The following is a 24,267-nucleotide window of genomic DNA, read 5'->3' on the forward strand; positions in this document are numbered from 1 at the left end:
CATGTCCTACTGGTGGACCCTTCTCCTACCTACTGCTCAACGTAAGAGACAGAACGTGAGCGGCACCATTAGAACGTCCTGTCTGGCTTCTCCTTTCCCACCCTGGCCTTGCCCCCAGGATCCATAATCCAGAATTTTGTGTTTACCGTACCTTTGCTTTTCTTTATAAATTCCTTTCCTATGCATATACCTCATTCCGATACTATTTTGTTTTGCAGGCTTTGAACTTTAAGTGGAATTATGTGTATTCTTCTGAGACTTGCTTTTTTTTTTTTTTTACTCAAAAGGAAGTTTCTGAGAGTCACTCATTTTCACTAGAGATTTTTTTATTATACAAATTTTGCTGTGATCTGATTGTATCCCCACCCCAGATTCATATGTTGAAATCCTACCCCCAAAGATGATAGGATGAGGAGGTGGGGCTTTGGGGAGGTGATGAGGTCATGAGGGCTCCACGGGATTAGAGTCTTTATAAAAGAGGCCATAGAGAGCTCCCTTGCCTCTTCCACCATGTGAGGACCCGGCAAGAGGCACCAGCTATGAACCAAGAAGAGGGCCATCACTGGAATGTGAGCATGCTGGCGCTATGACCTTGGACTTCGCAGCCTTCAGAACTGTAAGAAATAAATTCCATTGCTTATAAGCTACCCAGTCTGTGGTATTTGGTGATAGCGGACCAAATGGATGAAGACAAATAAGTTTTATATTTAATAAGCATGTAAAATTAGTATATTAATAACAAGTGTATTAATTTAGTCATTTGCATTAGAATTGAATTATTTTGGAGAGATTTTCTTTCCTCAGGTCGCCTCACAGGCCAAGATGGCTGCTCCAGCCCTGGCCTTCAACTCCATTTTCCAGCCACAGAGAAGAGACATGGGGGAAGGAAAAATTATACACATTACTTTGCTTATAACTAACTGGACAAAATTTAGTCACATGGCCACATGTAGCTAAAGAGGAGGCTGAGAAATACGGTCTTTATTCAGAGTGGCTATGCATTTAACTAAAATCGGAGGTCTTAAAAGGATGGGAAGTGGATCCTGGGGGTAGGGGGCAACTTGCAATCTCTGCCACACCACTCTCCTGTCAACAGACATTTGGATTGTTTCCATATTTTTTAAAAGTAGGCTCTATGTCCAATGTGGGGCTTGAACTCATGACTCTGAGGTCAAGAGTCACATGCTCTAATGACTGAGCCAGCCAGGCACCCCTCCATATTTCTATTATTCCATAATTTTGGCAGTGAACAATCTTATGAGATTCTTGGGGACTATGACCGAATGGGATTCCTAAGTCACACAGTGTGTGTATTGTTCACTAGATATTGCCAAATTATCCTCCAGCATGGTTGTTCTGATTTACATTCTCACCGTGGGGCTCCATCCCATGACTCAGATCATGAGCTGAGCTAAAATGGGGGGGGAGGTCGCGCCTGGGTGGCTCAGTTGGTTAAGCATCTGCCTTTGGCTCGGGTCATGATCCCAGGGTCCTGGAATTGAGCCCCGCATCGGGCTCCCTGCTCATTGGAAGTGTGCTTCTCCCTCTCCCTCTGCCCTTCACTCCCCGCCCCCTCCACTAGCTCTCTCAGGCACTCTCTTCTTTCTCTCTCAAATAGATAACTAAAATCTTAAAAAAAAAAAAAAAATCAAAAGTTGGTTGCTCAACTGACTGAGCTACCCAGATGCCCCTGGAATCAGCTACTTTTAATAGGGGATGGTGATAGAACCTAGAGTTTGAACGCTAAGGGGTGCATACCTGATTGCATACCTGATTACATACCATGTGTGTATCGGTGATAGACAAAAAGGCATTGCACAACCACTAGTAAGAGCGAGAAAAAAGGTATTTCTTTCCAAAGTCATGAATTCACATCAGTGAACTAACATCACAAAATTCTCTCAAAATTGTATTACAACAAAAAAGTTTTAATTTTATTTTCTTTAAGCTTAATAACTATAATTCTAATTCTAATTGTACCTCCTTCTCCTAAATATGAGGTTTCACAAATTATTACCAACTTTTGTTACATTTACATGTATGAAGATCCAAGTTTCGTTCCCTGCTTTTTCACATTACGAGTCTAAATGAATTGTTTTGACCATTATGGTAATAGGCCTTCTCCATTATCATTCCAGCTCAGGACCCCAGCTCCTTTAGAATATTCGGGACCAACAATGTCATTGTACAGCATGTCAGACAACACTGGGGTTGCATTGACTTTTCACAAATGGGTGAATTTTTAGTCTTTCCTTAATTATTTTTTTTTCCTTAATTGAGTTCTATATCACAGGAAGTGTTGCAGTTTCTAGCAGCTTCTGACAGATAGATGCCTGGTAGCTGAATGAGGATCCTTCGTGATATGTGAATAGTTGAACAGCCTCTCTTATCTCTGAAAATTCTAGGATGTGGTTGCGGATGACTTCCTGTCTTAGGGTTCTCCAGAGAAATAGACCCAGCAGGAAGTACATAAATATGTATCAATAAGAGGTATATATACAGAGAGATTCATTAGAAGGAATGAACTCACACAGTTAAGGAGGCTGGCAAGTCCTCGGAGCTACAGGTTGAGGCAGCAAGGTGGAGACCCAGGAGAGCCCGTGGTTTGGTTCGAGCGCAAGCCTGAAGGCCCAAAGTCTGGCAGCCTCAAGACCCAGGAAGAGCCGATACTCTGAGTCTGAAGGCGGGATAAAAGCCAAAGTCTCAGTTCAAGGAAAGTCAGGCAGGAAAACTCTTATTTGGGGCAGGGTCAGCCTTTTGGTTCTGTTCAGATCTTCACCTGATTGGATGAGGCCCACCCACACTAGGGAGGGCGATCTACTTTACTCAAAGTTCACCAATTTATATGTTACTCTCACCAAAAACACCCTCACAGAGACGTCTAAGGTAATGTTTGACCACATATCTGGGCACCCCATGGTCCAGTCAAGTGGATACATAAAATGGACCGTCACATTTGCCAACACCATGCAGACCCATCTCATGTGCATTTTCTAAGCCGTCCTAGTCTTCCCACCCTTTCGCCAGTGGTTACTTCCCAGACAGCAGCCCTAAGCCATGTGGTACAAGAGATGTGAGGGAAGGCCACTCTTTGGGCTCCCGGGAAAAGTTCCTTTGATCCAAAGAGGGCCCCATGATACGGTGCTCTCTTCCTCCTCTGGATGTTTTATGGTTGAAGGTGATGGCCAGAGAAATGGACAAGCCAGGTCCTCTGTCACACTGCCACTGACTCAACCTGCCCCAGAGCCTCCTCCCTGTTGTCTTTCAGCTGAGATAACGAACAGCCTTATTGTTCAAGCCACTTCGAGTTGTGGTTTGTGTACTTCGAGTTGTGGTTTGTGTTCCTTGAAGCTGAGGGCCTCCTAATATAGATCTATCCAAAGACGCTGGGCAGTTTCTACAGCCTTAATTGCATTATGACAGGCAGTCTTGTGTATACATAATAAATTTTGTTACTACATCGGAGTTCAATTTTTCTAAGGACATTTAACATAACAAATATGTTTCCAGATTTTAATTAAAATTCAACCATGTGTGGTGCTCCCAGTGCAACCAGTCTGTCAGAGGTCACGGAGGTGAAGACACCATGTCCTTGAGGTGGCAGGTGGACATCCCCTCTCACCTCTCCTGGTGCCAAGTTTCCCCTGGCAATGACTGCAAGACACAGCTCCATCTCACAAACGTTACAGTGTGACAAAATGTGAATCTTAGAACTGAGGAAGCATTTTTTTGATGTGGGGAGATCGACATTTCTACTGTTTTTTTTGGGGGGGGGGTGGGACTGAGAGTACAAAACAGAGGTGACTGAAGACGGGACTCTGAGCTGAGGACAGGATGGCCTGGTATCCAGATGGGGGCCTTGACCTCTAAAGCATAAGATGCCATCAAGGGGATGCTGCTTTATTCTCCAGATACGTCCTAAGTGCCCTTCTGTTGCATTGTGCCTACAATATGAAAACCTGAGCCAGAGCGATCCATATCCATATTTCCGCTAACGCAAAAAGGTTTTCCTTCCTTTCTTCAATAACTTCTACTAAAAACCTCTATGGAGCGACAGTGCCAGGCCGAGGGCCAAGGGAAAGACACACACAGGTAAATACGGCACACTCCTTTCAAGGACCTCTCAGTTTAGTAGGCACAATGGACAAGTGATAATATGTGTATTATACGTGTGTATAATATATACGTAGGTGCTTGTATATCGTGGGGCTGCAGTCTGAATGTTTGTGTCCCCCTGCAAGTTCATTTGTTGAAATCCTAACCCTCAAGGTAGGACCTTTGGGAGGTGATTAGGTCATGAGAGTGGAGCCCTCGTGCATGGGGTTGATGTCCATACAGAAGAGACCTCAGAGAGCTAGCTTATCTCTTCTGCCACAGGAGCACACTGTGACGTGGGGCCTCTGGGACATCAAGGAAGTGGACCCTTATTGGACATTGGATCTTCCAGGGCCATGATCTTGGACTTCCCAGGCGCCAAAACTTGAGAAATGTTTGCTGTTTATAAGCTGTCCAGTCTGTGCATCTGACATTTTGTTATATCAGCCTGAGTGGACTAAGACACCTAGAGAATAAGAGTTGGAAGGGCACCCCCCCAAGACATTGACTGTTCTTACCTGCCTTCTTCATACATTGTGCTCTTTACTAGTATTATTCTTCTAATTGGCATGTGTTACAGGGACGGAGGTAACCAGTGAAGAGGCTCTGCAGTGGCCCAGATGGTGACTTGGGTGGCCAGGGGGCAGAGGACAAAGTGCTTTGCCTGGACTGGAAGCTACAGAGGAGGGGGAGTCAGGGTTCAGTGGCGGACAGGCTGAGAGGAGGAGACAAGGATGGCTGGAGTGCTGGGGTGGACGGTGGGGGGCACACTGGAGGCGATGTGGGGGCAGTCCCTTGGGCTGCACCTGCCCAGGTAGATGCAGGATGAATACCTGGGCAAGGTTCCCACTAGCTGTTCACCCGGACTAACCTCCCTAACTGGAGTGGTTGGCTGAGAACTCTACAGCCTCACCTCCCAGTGGCCCCTTTCTGGGGCACTTGTCCCTCCAGGAACCTGAGGCTGGGTGGCCGTGCAATCTACCAATAGACCAGAGGTTCCCTTGCTCATTCTAAACTGGGGTCTTCCAAGCCAGAGGTGTGGGGCCAGGCCTTGTCAGGGCCCACCCTGGTGAGGCTCCCCCAGGGGCAGACTCTGTCCTGCTCTCTTTCTGGCATGCCAGGTCCCTGGTGGCTTCATCCATCCACCCCCTGGGTCACGCTGGGTCTTGATGGAGAAGGGGCACAGAGACGACTCTTTCTGGTGTGAGTGCAGAGGGTGCAGCCAGGGCCTGTTCATACAGGGTGGAGTGGGCCCCCAGCCCAATCTCGAAAACCTCCTGGGGGATGGATCCTTCTCCGCTTTAGAAGGGGTAGTGAAATCGGAGAGAAAAGCGGGATGGAGGCTTCCAGAGGATGGGGAAGGGAGAGCTTTGCTGAGCTTTGAGGGGGCATAAGGAGTGCTGCGATGCGATAGGTCTGCACCTGACCTGAACGAATGAGTTCATGAACAAGCAGTAGATCTTTCCTCCGCTGTTACTCAGAGTCTAGGGTTGGAAAATCCAAACTCCCCTCGCGGAGAGAAAAGTCTCCTGGTTAGTTTTCGTCTTCTCACCTGTTGCAACTTGCATTGTAAGATTTAGGTACCCCGCTCCACGAGCAGGTGGGCTTCTCCAGCTCGGGGCTTCGACCTTGGTGGTCGTGTCCCCAGAATTCCGCAAGTCTGCGCTGGAATCACAGCGCAGCGCCTGCAGCCCTGGATGGCACGGGGCGGGGGGAGGAGGGGGCGGTTGGGACGTGCGGCCCCGCCCCTCGGGTGAGGCCCCGCCCAATCCCCGCCCCTCCAGGTCCGGCCCCGCCCTGTCTGCGGACAGACTCCGCGGCGCCGCCCGGCTCGCGCCTCCGCCCCCGAGCGCCCAGGCGGGCGGAGTTGCGGGTGAGGGGCGGGATGTTTGGGGGGGCGGGGGTCCCGATGACGGCATCGGAGCGCGCCGCGTGGAGGCTCGAAGCCTGACTGCACCGCGGGGCACTGTGCTCCCACCCAAGCAGGTGGGTGTGGGCCCGGGAGGGGTGGAGGTCGAGGACGAGGTGAGGGGGGAAGCGCGCGCTCGCCCCCTCCCCGCGCAGGCGTGGGCCGGGTGGCGGTGGGAGAGCCACCTGGGGAGCTCTGACCAAGCACGAGGAGCCCCCATCCTTGCGTACCAGCCTCCTGGAGGCCCCTTTCTGGGCTGGCAGGAGCACCTCCTTCCCTGAGTAGGGGCCTGAGGCCAGCATCCCGGGCCTGGCCGGGAGGGGCGAGCGCCGACGCTGCGAGGGTCGGGTCCACGTTTGTAATCACTTTTCCAAACTCCGGGAGCTCCTGTCCCGTGCCCGCCTCCTCCAGCGCACCGGTGGAGTTGCCCGGGCGCCCTCGGTGCGCAGCCGAAAGCCGGGACCGCGCGGCGCTGGAAAAGCTCAGGGCGTGGGGCGCGGGGAGGCTCCTGCTGTACTGCGTGATAGTTAGCGCTGTGTCCCAGGGCCCGGCACCCAGCAGGGACTGGATGATTGCGTGAGGGAACGAACGAACCGTTACACTCGCTGAGAGAAGTTAGTGACAAATCGAGGGCTGTGGGCCCGGTGGGTAGGGGGCGGTGTGAACTGCGTTAAGAAGAGAATGGGGACGGGGAGTTTTCTGGATGCAGTTTCATCATCACTGCGGGGCAGCGACTAAGCGTCTGACCTTGTGCTGGGCGCTGGAGATACAGCACGAAGCGGGACCGCAGGGTCCCTGCCTCCCAGCTCCTTCTGCAACAGAGCGGCCAGTGGCTGGTGGGAGCACCATGGGGCGCTGTGTGTGTGTGTGTGTGTGTGTGTGGTGCTGGGGACACAGAGCAGAGGCGCTTTCCTGGCCCCCCAAGGAAGCCGGGGCCAGCCTAAGCCCGGAGAAAGATGAGAGTGTGTTGGAAGCAGAGAGAAGGTGAGCAGACAAGGTAGGCAGGGCTGTTAAAGTTTTGAATACCAAGGGCAGTGGGGGAGCCTCTTTAAAGAATTTAAGGAGAGTAACAGGATTGCATTTGCAATTTTTAAAGATGCCCCTGGTTGTCCTGGCGGAGGGCACAGGCAGACTGAGAGCGGTGAGGAAGCTGGTCCAGAGGTCAGTGGCCAGGACCTGGGCTTTGGCAATAGGATGGGGAGAAGCAGGTGAACTTGAGAGATATTTAGAAGATGGAATTGGCAGATCTGGTGGTGGGAACTTGGTCTTGAAAGATCTTTTTTGAAGAAGGTGGGGCAGGGGGTGTGAGGTGACAAAGACAGAGATTACGAAGACCCCAGTGGGTATTAGGGAAAGGAGTTCCCTGATGTGGTGGTGGTGGTGGTGGTAGTGGCGTGCGTGTGTGTGTGTGTGTTCTAGGAGATGGGGTCCCAGGGGAAGGGTACAGCTGGAACACAGAAGCCCTTGGGAGTCAGGTGAAGGAGTCAGGGCCTCATTTTGCCAGTGATGGGGGCCGTGAAGTGTTACCGTGTAGGACTGTGTGGGCCCTTGCAGTATTGGGGCACCAGGCTGGCGCAGAGGACGTTCTGCACTTTAATCACCCTCTCTTCCATGTCTCCAAGGTCAGGGGCCCCAGGATCTCGCTCTGGGTCACCTGCGGGGTGAGTCCAGCCCTTGGAGTACAGATGCTGATGGTAGGGGCCTCTTCCTCTCTCTCCAGGGCCCGCAGGAACCCTCCGTCAAAATGGGGCTGGAGACCCAGAGGCTGCCAGGCGCTGAGGAGGCCCCCGTGAGGGTGGCCCTGAGAGTCCGCCCGCTGCTGCCCAAGGAGCTGCTCCACGGGCACCAGGGCTGCCTGACGGTGGAGCCCGAGCACAGCCGTGTCACCCTTGGCCGAGACCGCCACTTTGGCTTCCACGTGGTGCTGGATGAGGACACTGGGCAGGAGACCGTGTACCAGGCCTGTGTGCAGCCCCTCCTCGAGGCTTTCTTTGAGGGCTTCAATGCCACCGTCTTTGCCTACGGTCAGACGGGCTCCGGGAAGACGTACACCATGGGGGAGGCCAGTGTGGGTGAGTGACCCTGCTTGAGGGCCCGGGCCCGTGCAGAGGGCCCTTGGTGTCTCCTGAACTTCTGCCCCTGCCATTCCCTGTCGGAGGTGGGAGCACTGGGGGAAAGAGAGCAGGTCTCCTCCTCAGATCTGCAGCCCGGGGTGGGACCAGCCAGGACCGTAGGCTGACCAGGGTAGGAAGGAAAAGTCCTTACAGGTGGGGGGGGCTTTTTCAACTCCACAGAAATGAGGTCACACTGTGTGGTCCTGCTGATCTCAGTGGGAGGAAAGGCAAGAGAGGTTGGCTTGTCTCTAGAGGTTGTCGGGATGCCGGCCAAGGGTCGGGAATCCGTGTTAGAGTCAGAGTAGTTGGAATGGGGACGGTCCTGGGAGAGCCGCGCTTTGGCTGCCGCCTGGTGAGGGGGCCGGCAGTGCAGTGGGGCTTGGGAGTGGACTCTTGGGAGAGCAGAGATGCTTTGGGCCAGTTGAAGGAACTGCCCCCATATTAAGTAGCTCAGACAGCTTTCTCTTAGGTTGTAAAAGTATCCGTGTTTGTCACGGAAAATTAGGAAAATACAGAAAAACACAAGCACAAAAGAAAACTTACCTGATAATTGCTTTTCAGCAATCACCCACCCTGTTAGCATTCTAGTTTCTTTCTCTGAGGAAATTATTTTACCTTTAAAAAATAAGATTCGATTATACCCACCATTCCTTTATATCCTGCTTTTCTTTTCTTAACAGTGTATCATAAACATTTCTCTATATCATTAAGTACTCTTCAAGCCAATTTTTTAATGGTGGCTTGGCATTCCATTGTGTATATAAGATAATTTACTTAACCAGATCCCCTATTGGATCTTAGGATGTTTGCATTTTTTTGAAGTTATGAAGAGTGCCGCTCTGAACATCCTTTTATTACTTCCTTGGGATAAATTTAGGAGGTCCTTTAGATTTAGAGCATAGACTATAGTAATGAGCTCCCTGTCCCGGGGAGTAATCAAGCCAGGGGTATCTGATGATCTAGCAGGGATGTAGTAGAGGGGATGCTTACATCATGAAAGGGGTTGGTGGGACCTTGAGAGGTTGCTTCCAACTCTGAAATTCTATAATTCTGCCTGACCACCCTGGAGCATGGGCTGTGTCAGGCTACCCAGCTATCCTGGCCCCAGCTGCTACTTTCATGCTAGAGCCCCGGCCTCCAGTGGCTGGCAGGGGCCTCGGGGCCTTGAGCCCTGTCCGGCTGAAGACATGGTGGCAGGAGGCTCTGTGGTGTGTCCCCAGCTTCCCTTCACGAGGACGAGCAGGGCATCATCCCACGGGCCATGGCTGAAGCCTTCAAGCTTATCGATGAGAATGACCTGCTGGACTGTCTGGTGCACGTGTCCTACCTGGAAGTGTATAAGGAGGAGTTCCGAGACCTGCTGGAGGTGGGCACTGCCAGCCGTGACATCCAGCTTCGGGAGGATGATCGGGGAAATGTTGGTGAGGAACTCGGGCCTCTACTGGCTGGGAGTGGGGCTTCACCTGCTGAGGGGTGGATCACCTATCTGGGAGGGGTACCTCCTAACTGGGGAACCCAAGCTCTGGAAGGTTGTGCCTTCCCGTCTCCTGTCGCCACTGAGTTCTGTATATACTTCTGTATCCAGAGTGCAAGGCATTGAGGTGGGCAGGCGACTAGCTGGAGCCCCTCCGCCGGAGCCAGGATAAGCAGGACACCCCACTCCCTATCCCTCCGGTGTCCGGGGCATGGGGAAGGGGCGCCTGGGTCAGGAAGAGCCGTAGAGGGCCAGCCCTGCTCTCTGGGCCAGTCCTCCTGGCGGGTCAGTCCCCGGCAGTTCCTGCCCCCGGCTCACCGCCTTCTGTGCCCGCAGTGCTGTGTGGCGTGAAGGAAGTGGACGTGGAGGGCCTGGACGAGGTGCTGAGCCTCCTGGAGATGGGCAACGCGGCGCGGCACACGGGGGCCACACACTTCAATCGCCTGTCCAGCCGCTCGCACACCGTCTTCACCGTGACCCTGGAACAGCGCGGGCGCGCCCCCAGCCGTCTGCCCCGACCCGCCGCGGGCCAGCTGCTGGTCTCCAAGTTCCATTTCGTGGACCTGGCGGGCTCGGAGAGGGTGCTCAAGACGGGCAGCACGGGCGAGCGGCTCAAGGAGAGCATCCAGATCAACAGCAGCCTCCTGGCGCTGGGCAACGTCATCAGCGCCCTGGGCGACCCCCAGCGCCGCGGCAGCCACATCCCCTACCGGGACTCCAAGATCACCCGGTGAGGGCCCTGCAGCCGGCGGCCCACGGGATCAGGGGCCCCCCCTTGGGCCGCTGGTGAGGGAGGGGGGCTGGGACCCGTCTGGCTTCTGGGGGGCACGCCGCCCACCAGTCCGAGGTGCCTGCCCGCGGGGTACGATTCGAGGTCCGGGCTCGAGGGGGCCCCTGACGCGCCCCACCTGGCGTCCTCAGGATCCTCAAAGACTCGCTGGGCGGGAACGCCAAGACGGTGATGATCGCCTGCGTCAGCCCGTCCTCCTCCGACTTCGACGAGACCCTCAACACCCTCAACTACGCCAGCCGCGCCCAGAACATCCGCAACCGCGCCACCGTCAACTGGCGGCCCGAAACGGAGCGCGCGCCCGAGGAGGGAGCGGCCGGCGCGCGCGGACCCCCGCGCCATCGCTCGGAGACGCGCATCATCCACCGTGGCCGGCGCGCCCCCGGCCCGGCCAACGCCCCCGCGGCTGCAGCTGCAGCCGCCCGCCTGGGCGCCGAGTGCGCGCGCTACCGGGCCCGCACCGACGCCGCCTACAGCCTCCTGCGCGAGCTGCAGGCCGAGCCCGGGCTGCCCGGTGCCGCGGCCCGCAAGGTGCGCGACTGGCTGTGCGCCGTCGAGGGCGAGCGCAGCGCTCTGAGCTCCGCTTCCGGGCCCGACAGCGGCATCGAGAGCGCTTCCGCCGAGGAGCAGGCCACGCAGGGATCCAGCGGGCCAAAGGTGGCCAAGGGCCAGGTGTGGCCCCGGGGAGGGAGGGAACGGGGAAGGAAGAGGTCTTCCTACAGTCCGCCGTGCTCCTGCCCCTTGTCCATCATCAGAGCACATTCCCAATTCAGAGGCACTTATGCTGACGACCTCGATCACATTCCTTACCCTCCCCAAGCCTCATGGTCTTTAGCTGTGAAATGGGGATAACATTGGTATCTACCTCCTGGAGATGTTGTAGGGGCTGCCAGCCCAGCCCAGCATGCTATGCTGCCTAGCCCAGCATGCTATGGAGCCTATGTAGGTTGTTCCTAGTAATAGCGGTGATGTTATTATTGTTAACAAAAGTATGATTAATAATGACAAGAGATGGCCCAAATAGCTTGCAGAGAGGACCGCTGGCAGGGTGGGCTCTGAGCCCCCCGATTGCAGGCTGGGCTAGGGGAACCCCTGGCAGGGCAGAGGGAGGACTGGGGTGTCCCCGAGACAGGCAGGCTGGTCCTGCCAGCTCCTGCCCCTGAAGCCTCTCTCCTTGCCCGGCAGGACGAGGAAGGGGCAGTGCAGCTGCTTGCCCTGCAGAGCCAGGTGGCCCGGCTGGAGGAGGAGAACCGCGACTTTCTGGCTGCGCTGGAGGACGCCATGGAGCAGTACAAACTGCAGGTGCGCGGCAGGCTTGAGGTGGAATTGAGCGAAGTTTCCCGGGAGAAGAGGGAGTTAGCCAGGGCGGGCTCCTGACGGGTGGGAAGAGATGGGGGAGGCACAAGTGAGCAATCGTGTGGAGGTGAGGAGCTGAATGGTGCGGGGATGAGCGGTGGGACCTGAGGGGCAGTGGGTCGGGTCCCTGGAGTCAGGCCCTTTTGTCCCAAGCTAACTGGGTCCGCGTTGCTCCTGGCGCCCTCTGGCGGCAGTAGTTGGCAAGAACTTGGAGGACGGACAGGAAGGGAGGGATAGGACCTAACAGGATGGGGTGAGACCTTAACCCTGAACTAGGGCCGTGTGTGCGCCGGTTCTCAGTTTTAGCCTAGAGAGGGCGGGGTGGCCGCAGACCCGCTCTTCATCCCTGCACCCTCCGCAGCCGCATCCCCCATCAGCACCTGGCACTTTTCTTCCAGAGCGACCGGCTGCGGGAGCAGCAGCAGGAAATGGCGGAGCTGCGGCTGCGGCTGGAGCTGGTGCGTCCCGGCTGGGGGGCCCCGGGGCTGCAGGGCCTGCCTCCCGGCGCCTTTGTGCCCCGGCCTCACACAGCCCCCCTGGGGGGTGCCCACAGCCACGCGCTGGGCATGGTGCCCCCTGCCTGCCTTCCTGGAGATGCAGTTGGCCCCGAGGACTGGGGAGAGGTGAGGAGGTGGCGAGGCTGGGTGTCTGCTGAACGGGACGGGCCGGGGCAGGGGGAGGGCGGTGCCGGGGAATGTGCCCTTCACCCCAGGCTTTCCTGGGACCAGCTGTGAGATGCCCCTTTCCAGTGCCCCTAGAGGAAGGGCCAAAATCTGGGTGATTTTGTAGGGCTGCTCAGAAGGCTCTGCTGCCATTGGGCATCCCTGGACTGGTTGCACATGGTGGAGTGAGGTTACAGAGGGGGTTCTGGCTTCCGGCACTGGATGGGAAGCTTGCATACCTCCCGAGATGGGGAGCTCTTCACCTCTGAGGTCGCCCCTTCTGCGTTTGCAAGTTTACTTTTCCATGCCCTAATCTCACTGAGCTTGGCCTCCTGTTTGGGACCTTTTGGACAAAGACTGCTCCTGCATCTTCCAGAAAGCTCTGGGTCGTCTCAGCTGTAAAAGCCCGAGGCACAGAGGAGAGGGAGGGCGTGAGTTTGGCAGGCGTCTGTTGTACACCCATCACTCGGACTGAGTGTTGTTGGTGGTGAGATACGACTTGGGTGCAGATGGCCTGTATACAACAGGGCAGGCTGTCACTTGAGGAGTCCCAGGTGTTGTGGGTGCCAGAGTGGGGGGAGGGAGGAAGCTCCGGCTCCAACTTAGGCTGGGCAGGGGGGCATGGGGGGGTTGCCAAGACTGGTGATGGGCATGACGGATGGAAGGCGCCCTGGAGGCTCCCTGTCCTGAAGCCCCTGGCCCTCCCCTAGCAGGTGACAAATGGCAGAGAGGCTGGAGCGAAGCTACCAGCGGGGGTAGACGGGCCCGGAAGCGGCTCTTCAGGGGCGTCCGAGGAAGAGGAGGAGCGGGAGGAGGAGCAGGAGGAGCGGCCATCCCAGCGGTCCCTGCACCTGCGCAGGTGGGTGGGACCGGCCGCCTGCCTGACGGAAACCAGCTCAGGGCCCAGGCTGGGCTGGAGAAAGATCCCGCTGTGGTCTCAGGGTGCCCTCACCTCTGTACCCCCGTCCAGCTGGGAAGAACAGATGGGGGCGGGGGGCTCGGAACCCAGAGTTCTCACTGGGGTGGATATGCTGGGGGTGGGGGGCGAGGCTTCCCGGTTCTCAGGCTTCACAGCAGCCCTTAGTGCCCCCAACAGCCCAGGGCCCCCTACGCTCAGCGCCCTGGCCTCAGTTCTGCCAGGCTGACACCCTGGGGTTCCACTGACCCTGAGGGGCTAGAAGGCCCAGTGGCTTCTCTTCCTTCCTCTGGCGGGGAAGGGCACGGACTCCTGCCTCTGTCTTCCAGAAACGGGATTGACAAGTGGAGCCAGAGGGTGGGGGCCCAGCCGGGGAGTCCACACGACAGGAAGGGCCCAGAGCTTCACCTTGAGGAACTGGGTGCAGCCATCCCGGGGCCCAGAGGTGAGCTGGGTCCGGTGCGGAGAGGACTCTGCCCCTCCCCGCCGTGGTCCTGCACTGGCCATCCTGGACCGTCCACACCTCATCCCTGGCTGCCCCTGCCCACCGCGTGCCTCTTCCCTCCCCCACCTCCCCCAGTTGGCCTTGACAGTGGGCTTGTTACAGTCGTCGGTGGGAGCAAGGCCCCGGCTCGAGCCCGTCAGACCCCAGCTGCCATGGCCTCTGAGTGGCGGCTGGCCCAAGCCCAACAGAAGATCCGAGAACTGGCCATCAACATCCGCATGAAGGAGGAGCTCATTGGCGAGCTGGTCCGCACAGGTGAGGTGGTGGGCGCTCGGGTGGGCCTCCCACCTGATGCTGGGCAGGAGCAGGGGTCAGATGGTTTAGGTTTGGTAACGAGCTCGGCCTTTTCCAGCTGTGTGACCTTGAGGAGGGGAGATCGCTCTTCTGTGACTCAAGTTTTCTCATCTCTAACGTGGGGACAGTAATTGCGCCTGTTTTATGGGTTGTGGAAGTGAGTTAATTCAGCTGAAGTAGTCAGACTGGTTCTCAGGGAGCTTTCCCCGGTAGTGGTAGTTATTTATCAGTCGCCTGCTGTGTGAGGCACCGTGGTGCACGCAGACTCTCTTGGTCTTAGGGAGTAAACAACGTCCCCAAATCATGCCCTGTTTACCACCGGTGACGCGTGTAGAGGGGCTGGGAACGGTTTGACGTAGTGACCAGCTGAGCCTTTTTATTTTCAGAGTTACATGTTTGTTACAAAATGCCTGATGAAAAATTTCAAACACATGAGGAGAGACTGGACCGGTGGGGCCCCTACCCCATCACCCAAATTTAGCGTGACGAGGTTTCCCCCACAGTCATCGCTCCCTTTCTCTTTGCTGAAGTGTTTTGAAGCAGATCCCCAACATGCTGTCATTTGGCCCCCACACCTTTCGGTATGCCTCTTTTTGGACATTTTAACCAAAATGCTGTGAGCATAGCTAACAAAACATACTGTCACCTGGATGCCCGGAGCACAGGCCCGTCCCCTCAATTCCTTGGCAGGGCCTGTGGGCATCTGGTTTGCTGGAACCCAGCTCCACACGTGTCCCACGTGCTGTGTGTGCTTGCTCGGCCTCTGACGTCTCCCTTCTAGTTCTTTCTCACAGTCCTGTAGAATGGCTCAACCCCCTCCCCGCAACCCCATGTTCTGGGTTTGCCTGTTTGCTTCCGTGTGGTGTTATTTCACTTGTTCCTCTGTCCTCAGCTTTCCTGCAAATGGAAGTTAGTTCTAGAGGCTTGATTATATGTAGGCCCAAGCTCTATATTTGTTAGCATGTATTAGGTAAAACTAAAGCCGGTCTAGCCCCTAATATCCCTGGATCGCTGCTGTCAATAAGGCTCATTTAAAAAGCGAGTAGTCGAAAGGAGAGTAAGTAACTCAGGGTATCGGTGGTCCCAAGGCTGGCAAAACCCATGCAGGTGCCCATGGCTGATGGATGTCTGGAACCCCGCCCAGGGGAGGGAAGGGATGGCCCTCCTGGGGGCCGGCCTATGCTGATGAGCCCCCCCTTCTTCCAGGGAAGGCGGCCCAGGCCCTGAACCGCCAGCACAGCCAGCACATCCGGGAGCTGGAGCAGGAGGCAGAGCAGGTGCGGGCCGAGCTGAGCGAAAGCCAGAGACAGCTGCGGGAGCTTGAGGGCAAGGAGCCTCGGGACGCAGGCGAGCGGTCCCAGCTCCAGGAGTTCCGCAAGAGGGTGGCTGCAGCCCAGAGCCAGGTGCAGGTCAGTGCTGGGACCCTGGGGTGGCGGCTGGAGTCCGGGGATCGAGACACGCGGGCCTCAGTTCGCTGGAACCTGTGGCTGTTCAGGCCCTCGTGCCCCCAGCTGCTGACTGGTTTGGCGAACACACTCCCGGCCTCCCGGGGTGAGGCTGGTGTTAACACAGAAGTCCGTGGCTCTGGGGGGTCGGCTCAGCTTTAAACACAGCAGAGGCAGGGAGGCCAGTCCTGCCTGGAAACCAGTGAGAGGAGGAAGGGTGGGCATTGAAAGCAAGGTACCCCTTCCTCATGCAGTCCTCCCCTCCCCCCCAGTTCCCTAGTCTCTTAACCTCTCCATTCCCCCTTCCCTCTGTTTTTCTACGCATCCGTCCATATGTCTGTCTCATCCATACACCTGTTTATCATTTTGTTGGTTTGTAACCCCCTCTGGAGCTTCCCAGGTATAACTTGCAATGGGTCCCCATACTCGGAGGGCAGGGAGAAATGGAAGAAAGAGCCGGCCACTCCAAGTGGGACAGTGGCGGGTGTACCAAGCAAGGGAACTTGTCTTGGGTGCCCCTCTTTCCGCAGTGGGCTCTGAGCCCTCAGCAAGGGGTCCGATTGACTTGGAGGTGGCTCCTCTGGCGGCCGTCTGGCTACCTGGGAGGCAGATGCCCCAGCAACAACATAGGCACATGTGAGAGAGAATGCAGAATGAAACATTGATCCCCAAATCAGTGACAGCTTTTTCTAAGAGCCCCGTGAGCCGAGCCACTGGTTTACTAAGTCCCCGAGACTGGGGGTTGGATCACTCAGGGCGTTCACTTATGTCCTTGTGTAGTTTAATAAAGATCATACATTAGGCTCATCAGCTGTGAACGCCCCGCATCCTGTTTGGATAAAGGCTCTGTTGGTTATCATCTAAGCCTGGCTGGTTGAATTCAGTAAGGGCTTCCACGTGTGCTGTAACCTCCAGGCCAGCGAAGGGAACCCAGATGGCAGCCGCAGTGTATTTTTGGAAAACGGTATCCACCTTGAGAAGAGGCAGGTGGGCACCTTTAGGAAACTGATGGTTGTGCATACCATCCATGTTGGCTGGGGGAGGCGGCACTGTCACGCGTGTAAAGATGGACTGGGGTGGGATATGCCCGGCCCCCAGCTTCTGCCCTCGCTCAGTGGTGCACATTCCATTCTGCATATAGTGCACTTCGGCAGCTCCAGCTCGTAGCAGGACAACAGAGTCCCAGTGGGGATTGGATAGTTCCCTCGCACCTGGGGGTGTGACGTAACTTCCCCGTCCTGATGGGACGTCCTGTGGCAAGTTCTGGTAGATAATCCCTTTCCCAGACACGATGGGGCTTGGTGTTCCCAGCAGCATAGCCCATTGCTCCCCGGTAAGAGCTGGGACAATGGCTGTTTCCCACGACTTCCGTATCTTTACGGAATTGGGTGCCTTGCCGGGGGTCCGCAGTCTGGCATGCGGGGCAACAGGCCCTGCTGGTTGATCATTCAAATGTCTTAAAGCCTGGGGCAATCCTTTAGTCCAATCAGCCAGACTGGATTCATCTGTTAATAATTTAATCTGGTGGTTTTGTTGTTGAATTGAAGTCTCGTTGACACACAGGGTTACATTCGTTTCAGGTGTGGGACATAGTGATTCGACAAGCTGATACATTATGCTGGGCTCGGCACCAGTGCAGCTACCATTGTCCCCACACAACGCTGCTTCAGTACCATTGAGTATATTCCGTGTGCTGTGCCTTTCACCCCCATGATTTATTCATTCCATAGCTGGAAGCCTGGACCTCCCATCCCCCCCCAGCCGTGAGTTTGTTCCCTGTATTTATGGGTCTGTTTGTGCTGTTTGTTCATCTGTTCTTTGGATTCCACGTACAGGCAAAATCATACAGTGTTTGTCTTTCCCTTATTTCACTGAGCATAATACTCTCTGGGTCCATCCATGTCGTTGCAGATGGCAAGCTCGCGTTCGTTTTTAAGGGCTGAGTGATAGTCGTTGTGTGTTTATACCATGTCTTTATCCATTCGTTTATCAGTGGACACTTGGGCTGCTTCCGTATCTGGCTGTTGTAAGTAATGCTGCAATAGGGGGCGCCCGGGGGGCCCAGTCAGCGAAGCGTCTGCCTTCGGCTCAGGTCATGGTCCTGGCGTCCTGGGATTGAGCCCCATGTCTGGCTCTCTGCTCAGCGGGGAGCCTGCTTCTCCCTCTCCCTCTGCCTCTCCCCTCTGCTTGTGCTCTCTTGCTCACTCTCTCTCAAATACAATCTTTAAAAAAATAACACTGCAATAAACATGGGGATGCTTATATTCTTTCAAATTAGTGTTTCCGTTTTCTTTGAGTAAATACCGATTTCTGGATTCTATGGTATTTCTGTTTTTAATTTTTTGCGGACCCTCGTGCTGTCTTCCTTAGTGGCTGCACTGCTTTGCATTCCCAGCAAGGATTCACGAGTGTTCTTCCTCCCCCCTCCTTATTTAGACTTATTTCTTGTCTTTTTAATTCTAGCCATTCTGACGGCTGTGAGGTGATACCTCATTGTGGTTTTGACCTGCATTTCCCCGAGGATGAGCGACGCTGAGCATCTTTTCATGTGTGTGTTGGCCGTCTGCATGTCTTCTTTGGAGGAATGTCTGTTCATGTCTTCTGCCCATTTTTAATTGGATTATTTGTCTTTTTGGTGTTGAGTTGTATAAGTTCTTCATATATTCTGGATACTAACCCCTTATTGGATGTGTCATGTGCAAATATCTTCTCCCGTTCCCCAGGTCGCCTTTTAGTTTTGTTGGGTGTTTCATTTGCTGTGCAGAAGCTCTTTATTTGGATGTAGTCCCAACAGTTAATTTTTGCTTCTATTTCCCTTGCCGCAGGAGACAGATCTAGAAAAAAGTTGCTACAGCCGTTGTCAGAAAAGTTACTGTCCGTGCTTCCTTCTAGGATTTTTATGGTTTTGGGTCTCACATTTAGGTCCTTACTCCATTTTGAGTTTATTTTTGTGTGTGATATAAGAAAGTGGTCCTGTTTCATTCTTTTGCACGTGGCTGTCCAGTCTACCCAGCACCAGTTGTTGAAGAGGCTTTTTCCCATTGGATGTTCTTGCCTCCTTTGTCAAAAATAATTAACCCCATAAGCATGGTTTATTTCTGGGCTTTCTATTCTGTTTTGTTGATCTGTGTGTCTTTTTTTTTTTTTTAAGATTTATTTGCGAGAGCGTGCATGCATGCACAAGTGGGAGGGACAGAGGGAGAGAGAGAAATCCTCAAGCAGACTCCCCACTGAGTGTGGAGCCCCTCATGGGGCTTGATCCCAGGACCCTAAGATCATGACTTGAGCCAAAAGCAAGAGTAGGATGCTCAACCCACTGAGCCTCCCAGGCGCCCCTGTGTGTCTGTTTCTGTGCCAGTACCATACCGTTTTGATTCCTACAGCTTTGTAACAAAACACAAAATCCAGGATTGTGATACCTCCAGCTTTTTCTTTTTCAAAATTGCTTTGGCTATTTGGGGGTCTTTTGGGGTTCCATACACATTTTAGAATTGTTTATTCTAACTCTGTGAAAAATGCAGTTGGTATTTTGATAGGGATTGCATTGAATCTATAGATTGCTTTGGGCGGTGTAGACGTTTTAACGATATTTGTTCATCTAGTCCGTGAGCACGGACTGTCTTTCCATTTATGTCCTCTTCAGTTTTTTTCATCAGTGTTTTGTAGTTTTCAGAGTACACACCTTTCACCTCTTTGGGTAGGTTTATTCCTAGATATTTTATTATTTTTGGTGCAATTGTAGATGGAATTGTTTTCTTAATTTCTCTTTCTGCTGCTTCATTATTAATGTGAAGAAATGCAACAGATTTCTGTACATTGATTTTGTATCCTGCAAGTTTATTGAATTCATTTATCAGTTCTAATAGTTTTTTTGGTGGAGTCTTTAGGGTTTTCTGTATATAGTATGTCATCTGCGTATAGTGACAGTTTTACTTCCTGCTTACCAATTTGGATACTTTTTATTTCTTGTCTGATTGCTATGGCTAGAACTTCTAGTACTGTGTTGAATAAAAGTGATGAGAGTGGACACCCTTGTCTTGTTCCCGAAAAGTTCTCAGTTTTTCAGCATTGAGTATGATGTTAGCTGTGGGTTTATCATATATGGCCTTTCTTATGTGGACGTTTGTTTCCTCTGAACCTACTTTTATTGAGGGTTTTTATCATGGATGGATGTCGTAGTTTGTCAAATGTGTTTTCTGCATCTATTAAAATGATCATGTGGTTTTTATCCTTTCTCTTATTGATGTGATGCAGCACATTGATTTGCAGATATTGAACCACCCCTGCATCCTGGGAATAAATCCCACTTGATCGTGGTAAATGATTTTTTTAATGTGTTGTTGGATTCAGTTTGTTAGTACTTTGTTGAGGATTTTTGCATCTATGTTCATCAGAGATATTGGCCTGTAATTCTCTTTTTTGGTAGTGTCTTTATCTGGTTTTAGTATCATGGTAGTGCTGGCTTCATAGAATGGATTTAGAAGATTCCGTACTTCTATTTTTTTGAATTGTTTGAGAACTCTCTTTATTAACTCTCTTTAAATGTTTGGTAGAAGAGCACCTGGGTGGCTCAGTTGGTTAAGTGTTCAACTCTTGATTTTGGCTCAGGTCATGATCTCGGGGTCCTGGGATCAGGCCCTGTGTCAGGCTCCCTGCTCAGCAGGTCATCTTCTTATCTTCCTCTCCCTCTGCCCCTCCCCCTGCTCGTGCTCTCTCTCTCTCTCTAAAATAAAATCTTTAAAAATAAATAAACATTTGGTAGCATTCATCTGTCCTGGACTTCTGTTAGTTGGGAGTTTTTTAATTACCAAGTCAATTTCATTGCTGATAATCGGTCTGTTCAAATTTTCTATTCCAGGTTCAGTTTCAGGAAGTTATGTTTCTAGGAATTTATCCATTTCTTCTAGGTTGTTCAATTTGTTGGCATATCATTTTTCATAATATTCTCTTACAGTCCTTTGTATTTCTGTGCTGTTGGTTATTTCACTTTAATTTCTGATTTTGAGTCCTCTCTGTCTCTCTTTTTCTTTCTTTTCTTTTTTTTTTTTTTTTTGGCTAGGATAGGTTTGACTAAAGGTTTATCAATTTTGTTGATCTTTTCAAGGAACAAGCTCCTGGTTTCATTGATCTGTTCTGTTTCCTTAGTTTCTATATCACTTATTTCTGCTCTAATCTTTATTGTTTCCTTCCTTCTGCTGGATTTGGGTTTTGTTTGTTCTTTTTCCAGCTCCTTTAGGTGTAAGGTTAGTTGTTTGAGATTTTTTTGCTCCTTGAGGTTGGCCTGTATTGCTACAAACTTCCCTCTTAGAACTGCTTTTGCTGCTTCCCAAAGATTTTGGACCGTTGTTTTTCATTTTCATTTGTCTCTGTGTATGTTTTGATTCCTCTTTGGTTTCTTGGCTGACCTGTCCGTTGTCTGGTAGCATATTTACCCTCCACATATTTGTGCTCTTTCCAGATTTTTTTCTTGTGGTTGATTTCTGGTTTCATAGCGCTGTGGTCAGGGTGCACAGTGTATGACTTCGATCTCTTTGAATTTGTTGAGATTTATTTTGTGTCCTAATATGTGGTCTATCCTGGAGAATGTTCCATGTGCACTTGAATATGTGTCCTGCTGTTTTAGGATGGAATGTTCCGAATACGTCAGTTGAAGCTCTTCTGGTCCAGTGTGTCATTCAGAGCCACTGTTTCCTTGTTGATTTCTGTTTGGATGATCTGTCCATTGCTGTAAATGGGGTGGTAAAGTCCCCTACTATTATCGTATTACTATCGATTACTTTTGTTGGTTATTAGCAGCTTTATAGATTTGGGTGCTCCCATATTGGCTGCATAAATATTTACAATTGTTATATCTTCTTGTTGAATTGTCCCCCTCATTATTATATAGTGTCCTTCCTTGTTCTTGTTACAGTCTTTGTTTTAAAGTCTATTTTGTCCTGTATCAGTATTGCTACCCTGGCTGTCTTTTCACATCCATTTGCATGATAAATGTTCTCCATCCCCTCACTTTCAATCTGCAAGTGTCTTTTGGTCTGAAATGAGTCTCTTATAGGCAGCGTATAGATGGGTCTTGTTTTTTTAATCCATCTTGTCACTGTATGTCTTTTGATTGGAGCAGTTAGTCCATTTAGGTTCAAAGTAATTCTTGACAGGCGTGTACTTAGTGCCATTTTGTTCCTTGTTTGAGTTATTTTTTGTAGTTCCTCTTGGTTCCTTTATTCTCTTGCTCACTTCTGTCTTGGTTTGCTGGCTTTAATGATAGATTTCTTTCTCTTCATTTTTTTATATATCTATATATAAAAAAATATATATATGTTTTATATGTCAGATATATACATATATATATATCATGGGTTTTTGATTCATCATTACCAATACATTTGTGTATAATATTTTCTGCATGGAGCAGTCTATCTTCAGTTGATGGTGGGTTGAGTTTGAACGCATTCTTTACTCTTCTCCCTTCCATGTTTTAGGTATATGGTGTCCCTTCATTGATTTTTACAGATCGACTTATTTTTTACTGCTTTCATACTTGCTACTTTTCTTTTTTTTTTAAGTTTTTTTAATTTTTATTTATTCGACAGAGATAGAGACAGCCAGCGAGAGAGGGAACACAAGCAGGGGGAGAGGGAGAGGAAGAAGCAGGCTCATAGCGGAGGAGCCTGATGTGGGGCTCGATCCCACAACGCCGGGATCACGCGCTGAGCTGAAGGCAGACGCTTAACTGCTGTGCCACCCAGGCGCCCCTATACTTGCTACTTTTCTTACTCTTACTCATGGTCTTTCCTTTCCACTCAGAGTCACCTGAAACATTTCTTGCAGGGCTGGTTTAGTGGTCATGAACTCCTTTAGCTTTTGTTTGCCTGGGAAATTGTTTATCTCTCCTTCTATTTTAGGAGGCCACTTTCTTCTGACCTGCAAAGTTTCTGCTGAAAAATCCGTTGATAGCCTTAGGGGTTTTCCTTGTATGTAACTGTTTTCTCTTAACTGTTTTTATTTTATTTTATTTATGTTTTAAAGATTTTATTTATTTGCGAGAGAGAGCAAGCAAGTGAGAATGAGAGAGAACATGAGTCGGGGGAGAGGCAGAGGGAGAGGGAGAAGCAGGCTCTCTACTGAGCAGGCAGCCAGATGTGGGGCTCGATCCTGGGACTCAGGGACCAAGACCTGAGCCGAAGGCAGATGCTTAACTGACTGAGCCACCAGGTACCCCTCTTAACTGCTATTAAAATTCTCTCTTTATCACTACTTTTTGCCATTTTAATTACTAAATGTTTTGTTGTGGGCTTTCTTGGGTTGATTTTGTTGGGGGAGTTTCTGTGCCTCCTGGATCTGGATATGTTTCCTTCCCCAGATTAAGGAAGTTTTCAGCTGTTATTTCTTGAAATAGACTTTCTGCGCTCTTTTCTCCATCTTCTCCTTCTGGGATCCTTATAATGCAAATGTTATTACACTGGATAGAGTCGCTGAGTTCCCTAAGTCCATTCTCATTTTGCTTATATTTTTTTCTCTCACATGCTCACCTTGATTACTTTCCATTATTCTGTCCTCATCCATTCTTCTTCTAGTCTATTTATTCTCTGTAGTGTCTTTTCAGTTTCATTTATTCTGTTCTTATCTGGTTCTCTTTTAATCTCTTTGTTAAGGGCCTCCCTGATGTCCTTCAGTCTTTTCTCAAGTCCAGTGAGTGTCTTTATGACTGTTACTTTAAATTCTCTATCAGGCATATTCCTTATCTCTGTTTCACTTTGGTCTTTTGCTGTGATTTCTGTTCTGTTTTTACATTTGGGACATATTCCTCTGTCTCCTCATTTTGTCTAACTCTGTCTGTTTCTCTGTGTTCAGAGAGTCAGCTACAGCTCCCGCTCTTGAAAGTAGCGGCCTCATGAGGAAGAGGTCCTATAGAGCCCTGCAGTGCGGTGTCCCCTGTTCCCCAGAACCTGGCGTTTCCGAAATGTCTCGTATGTGTGTGGTAGGCACCCTAGCGTGTGGCTGAGGCACTTTTGCCATCAGTCTGGTCGTCTGCAGTGGCTCTCTTTGCCTGTCGTGGCCAGGGTTTGGTGCTTGTGCTGGTAGTGGGCCATTCTGGGACCACCCTGGGCTTGACTTGAGTCAGACTAGGCATTGGCCAGAGCTGTGGCAGCTCCGAACTGCAGGGCCCTTTTCCTGTGTTTTCCTCCCAGCAGCTTTTATTGGTGGGCACAGCCTGTGGTCAGACCAGACGTCTGCCCCCAGCCCACTGCTGGGGCCGCAGTCTGACTGGTGTGTGTGGTTCTACGTCCCTCTCCCTGGGGCAAGAGTCGCTTTGGAGTGGTGCTGGCTTCTGTCAGGGCCGTTGGCACACCGCCGCGCTTGTGGCCTGGCTTTGGATGGGCTCCCGCCAAGAGCGTGTTGGTGGGGGCGGAGCTGCAACGTGCACAGGGGCGGGGCATCAGCCTCAGCAAGGTTCGAGGGCCGGTGCTCTTGTGCGAGGGAACCTGCCGCCATGACCAGGACTGACCGTGGCATTGGAGGAGGCGGATCTGTAAGGAATGGGGCAGAGAGAGTTTGCAAGGTTTGCTCCTTCCTTCTGGGAGAGCACCCCTATCTCACTGGGACTCAGGCGGGCCGGGCTGCAGGGAGCAGATCCGCTGGAGCATGGTGGGACGGGACGGGGCTCCGTGTACGTGAGTTAATTAGCGGGTATTGGTGCTGCCGGATTCCT

The 24,267-nt window shown here is 52.0% G+C and overlaps 1 protein-coding gene across 7 annotated transcripts in view; it reads left to right on the forward strand.

The window, feature by feature from the left end:
• The first annotated feature begins 5,826 nt into the window (after positions 1 to 5,826).
• The window catches only part of KIF7 (kinesin family member 7), a 56,256-nt gene continuing 37,815 nt past the window's right edge, over positions 5,827 to 24,267 (forward strand). For 3 of the 7 annotated variants that reach the window (XR_015722094.1, XM_045813049.2, XM_045813050.2), the window contains exons 1-11: positions 5,950 to 6,081; positions 7,725 to 8,076; positions 9,339 to 9,539; positions 9,929 to 10,322; positions 10,514 to 11,054; positions 11,568 to 11,684; positions 12,137 to 12,361; positions 13,111 to 13,259; positions 13,646 to 13,761; positions 13,924 to 14,076; positions 15,322 to 15,524. Coding sequence is in view for 6 of the 7 variants with exons in the window: in XM_045813049.2 (XP_045669005.2) it covers positions 7,749 to 8,076; positions 9,339 to 9,539; positions 9,929 to 10,322; positions 10,514 to 11,054; positions 11,568 to 11,684; positions 12,137 to 12,361; positions 13,111 to 13,259; positions 13,646 to 13,761; positions 13,924 to 14,076; positions 15,322 to 15,524 (2,427 nt within the window). In the remaining variant the exon portion in view is untranslated. Of the gene's footprint in view, positions 6,082 to 7,724; positions 8,077 to 9,338; positions 9,540 to 9,928; positions 10,323 to 10,513; positions 11,055 to 11,567; positions 11,685 to 12,136; positions 12,362 to 13,110; positions 13,260 to 13,645; positions 13,762 to 13,923; positions 14,077 to 15,321; positions 15,525 to 24,267 lie in introns of all 7 variants that reach the window. The other 4 variants (XM_045813042.2, XM_045813047.2, XM_045813045.2 and 1 more) reach the window with 4 other exon arrangements.

The sequence above is a fragment of the Ursus americanus genome, chromosome 28, assembly GCF_024610735.1.
Source record: "Ursus americanus isolate L20-20 chromosome 28, mUrsAme1.1.p, whole genome shotgun sequence".
Classification (NCBI taxonomy): Eukaryota; Metazoa; Chordata; class Mammalia; order Carnivora; family Ursidae; genus Ursus; species Ursus americanus.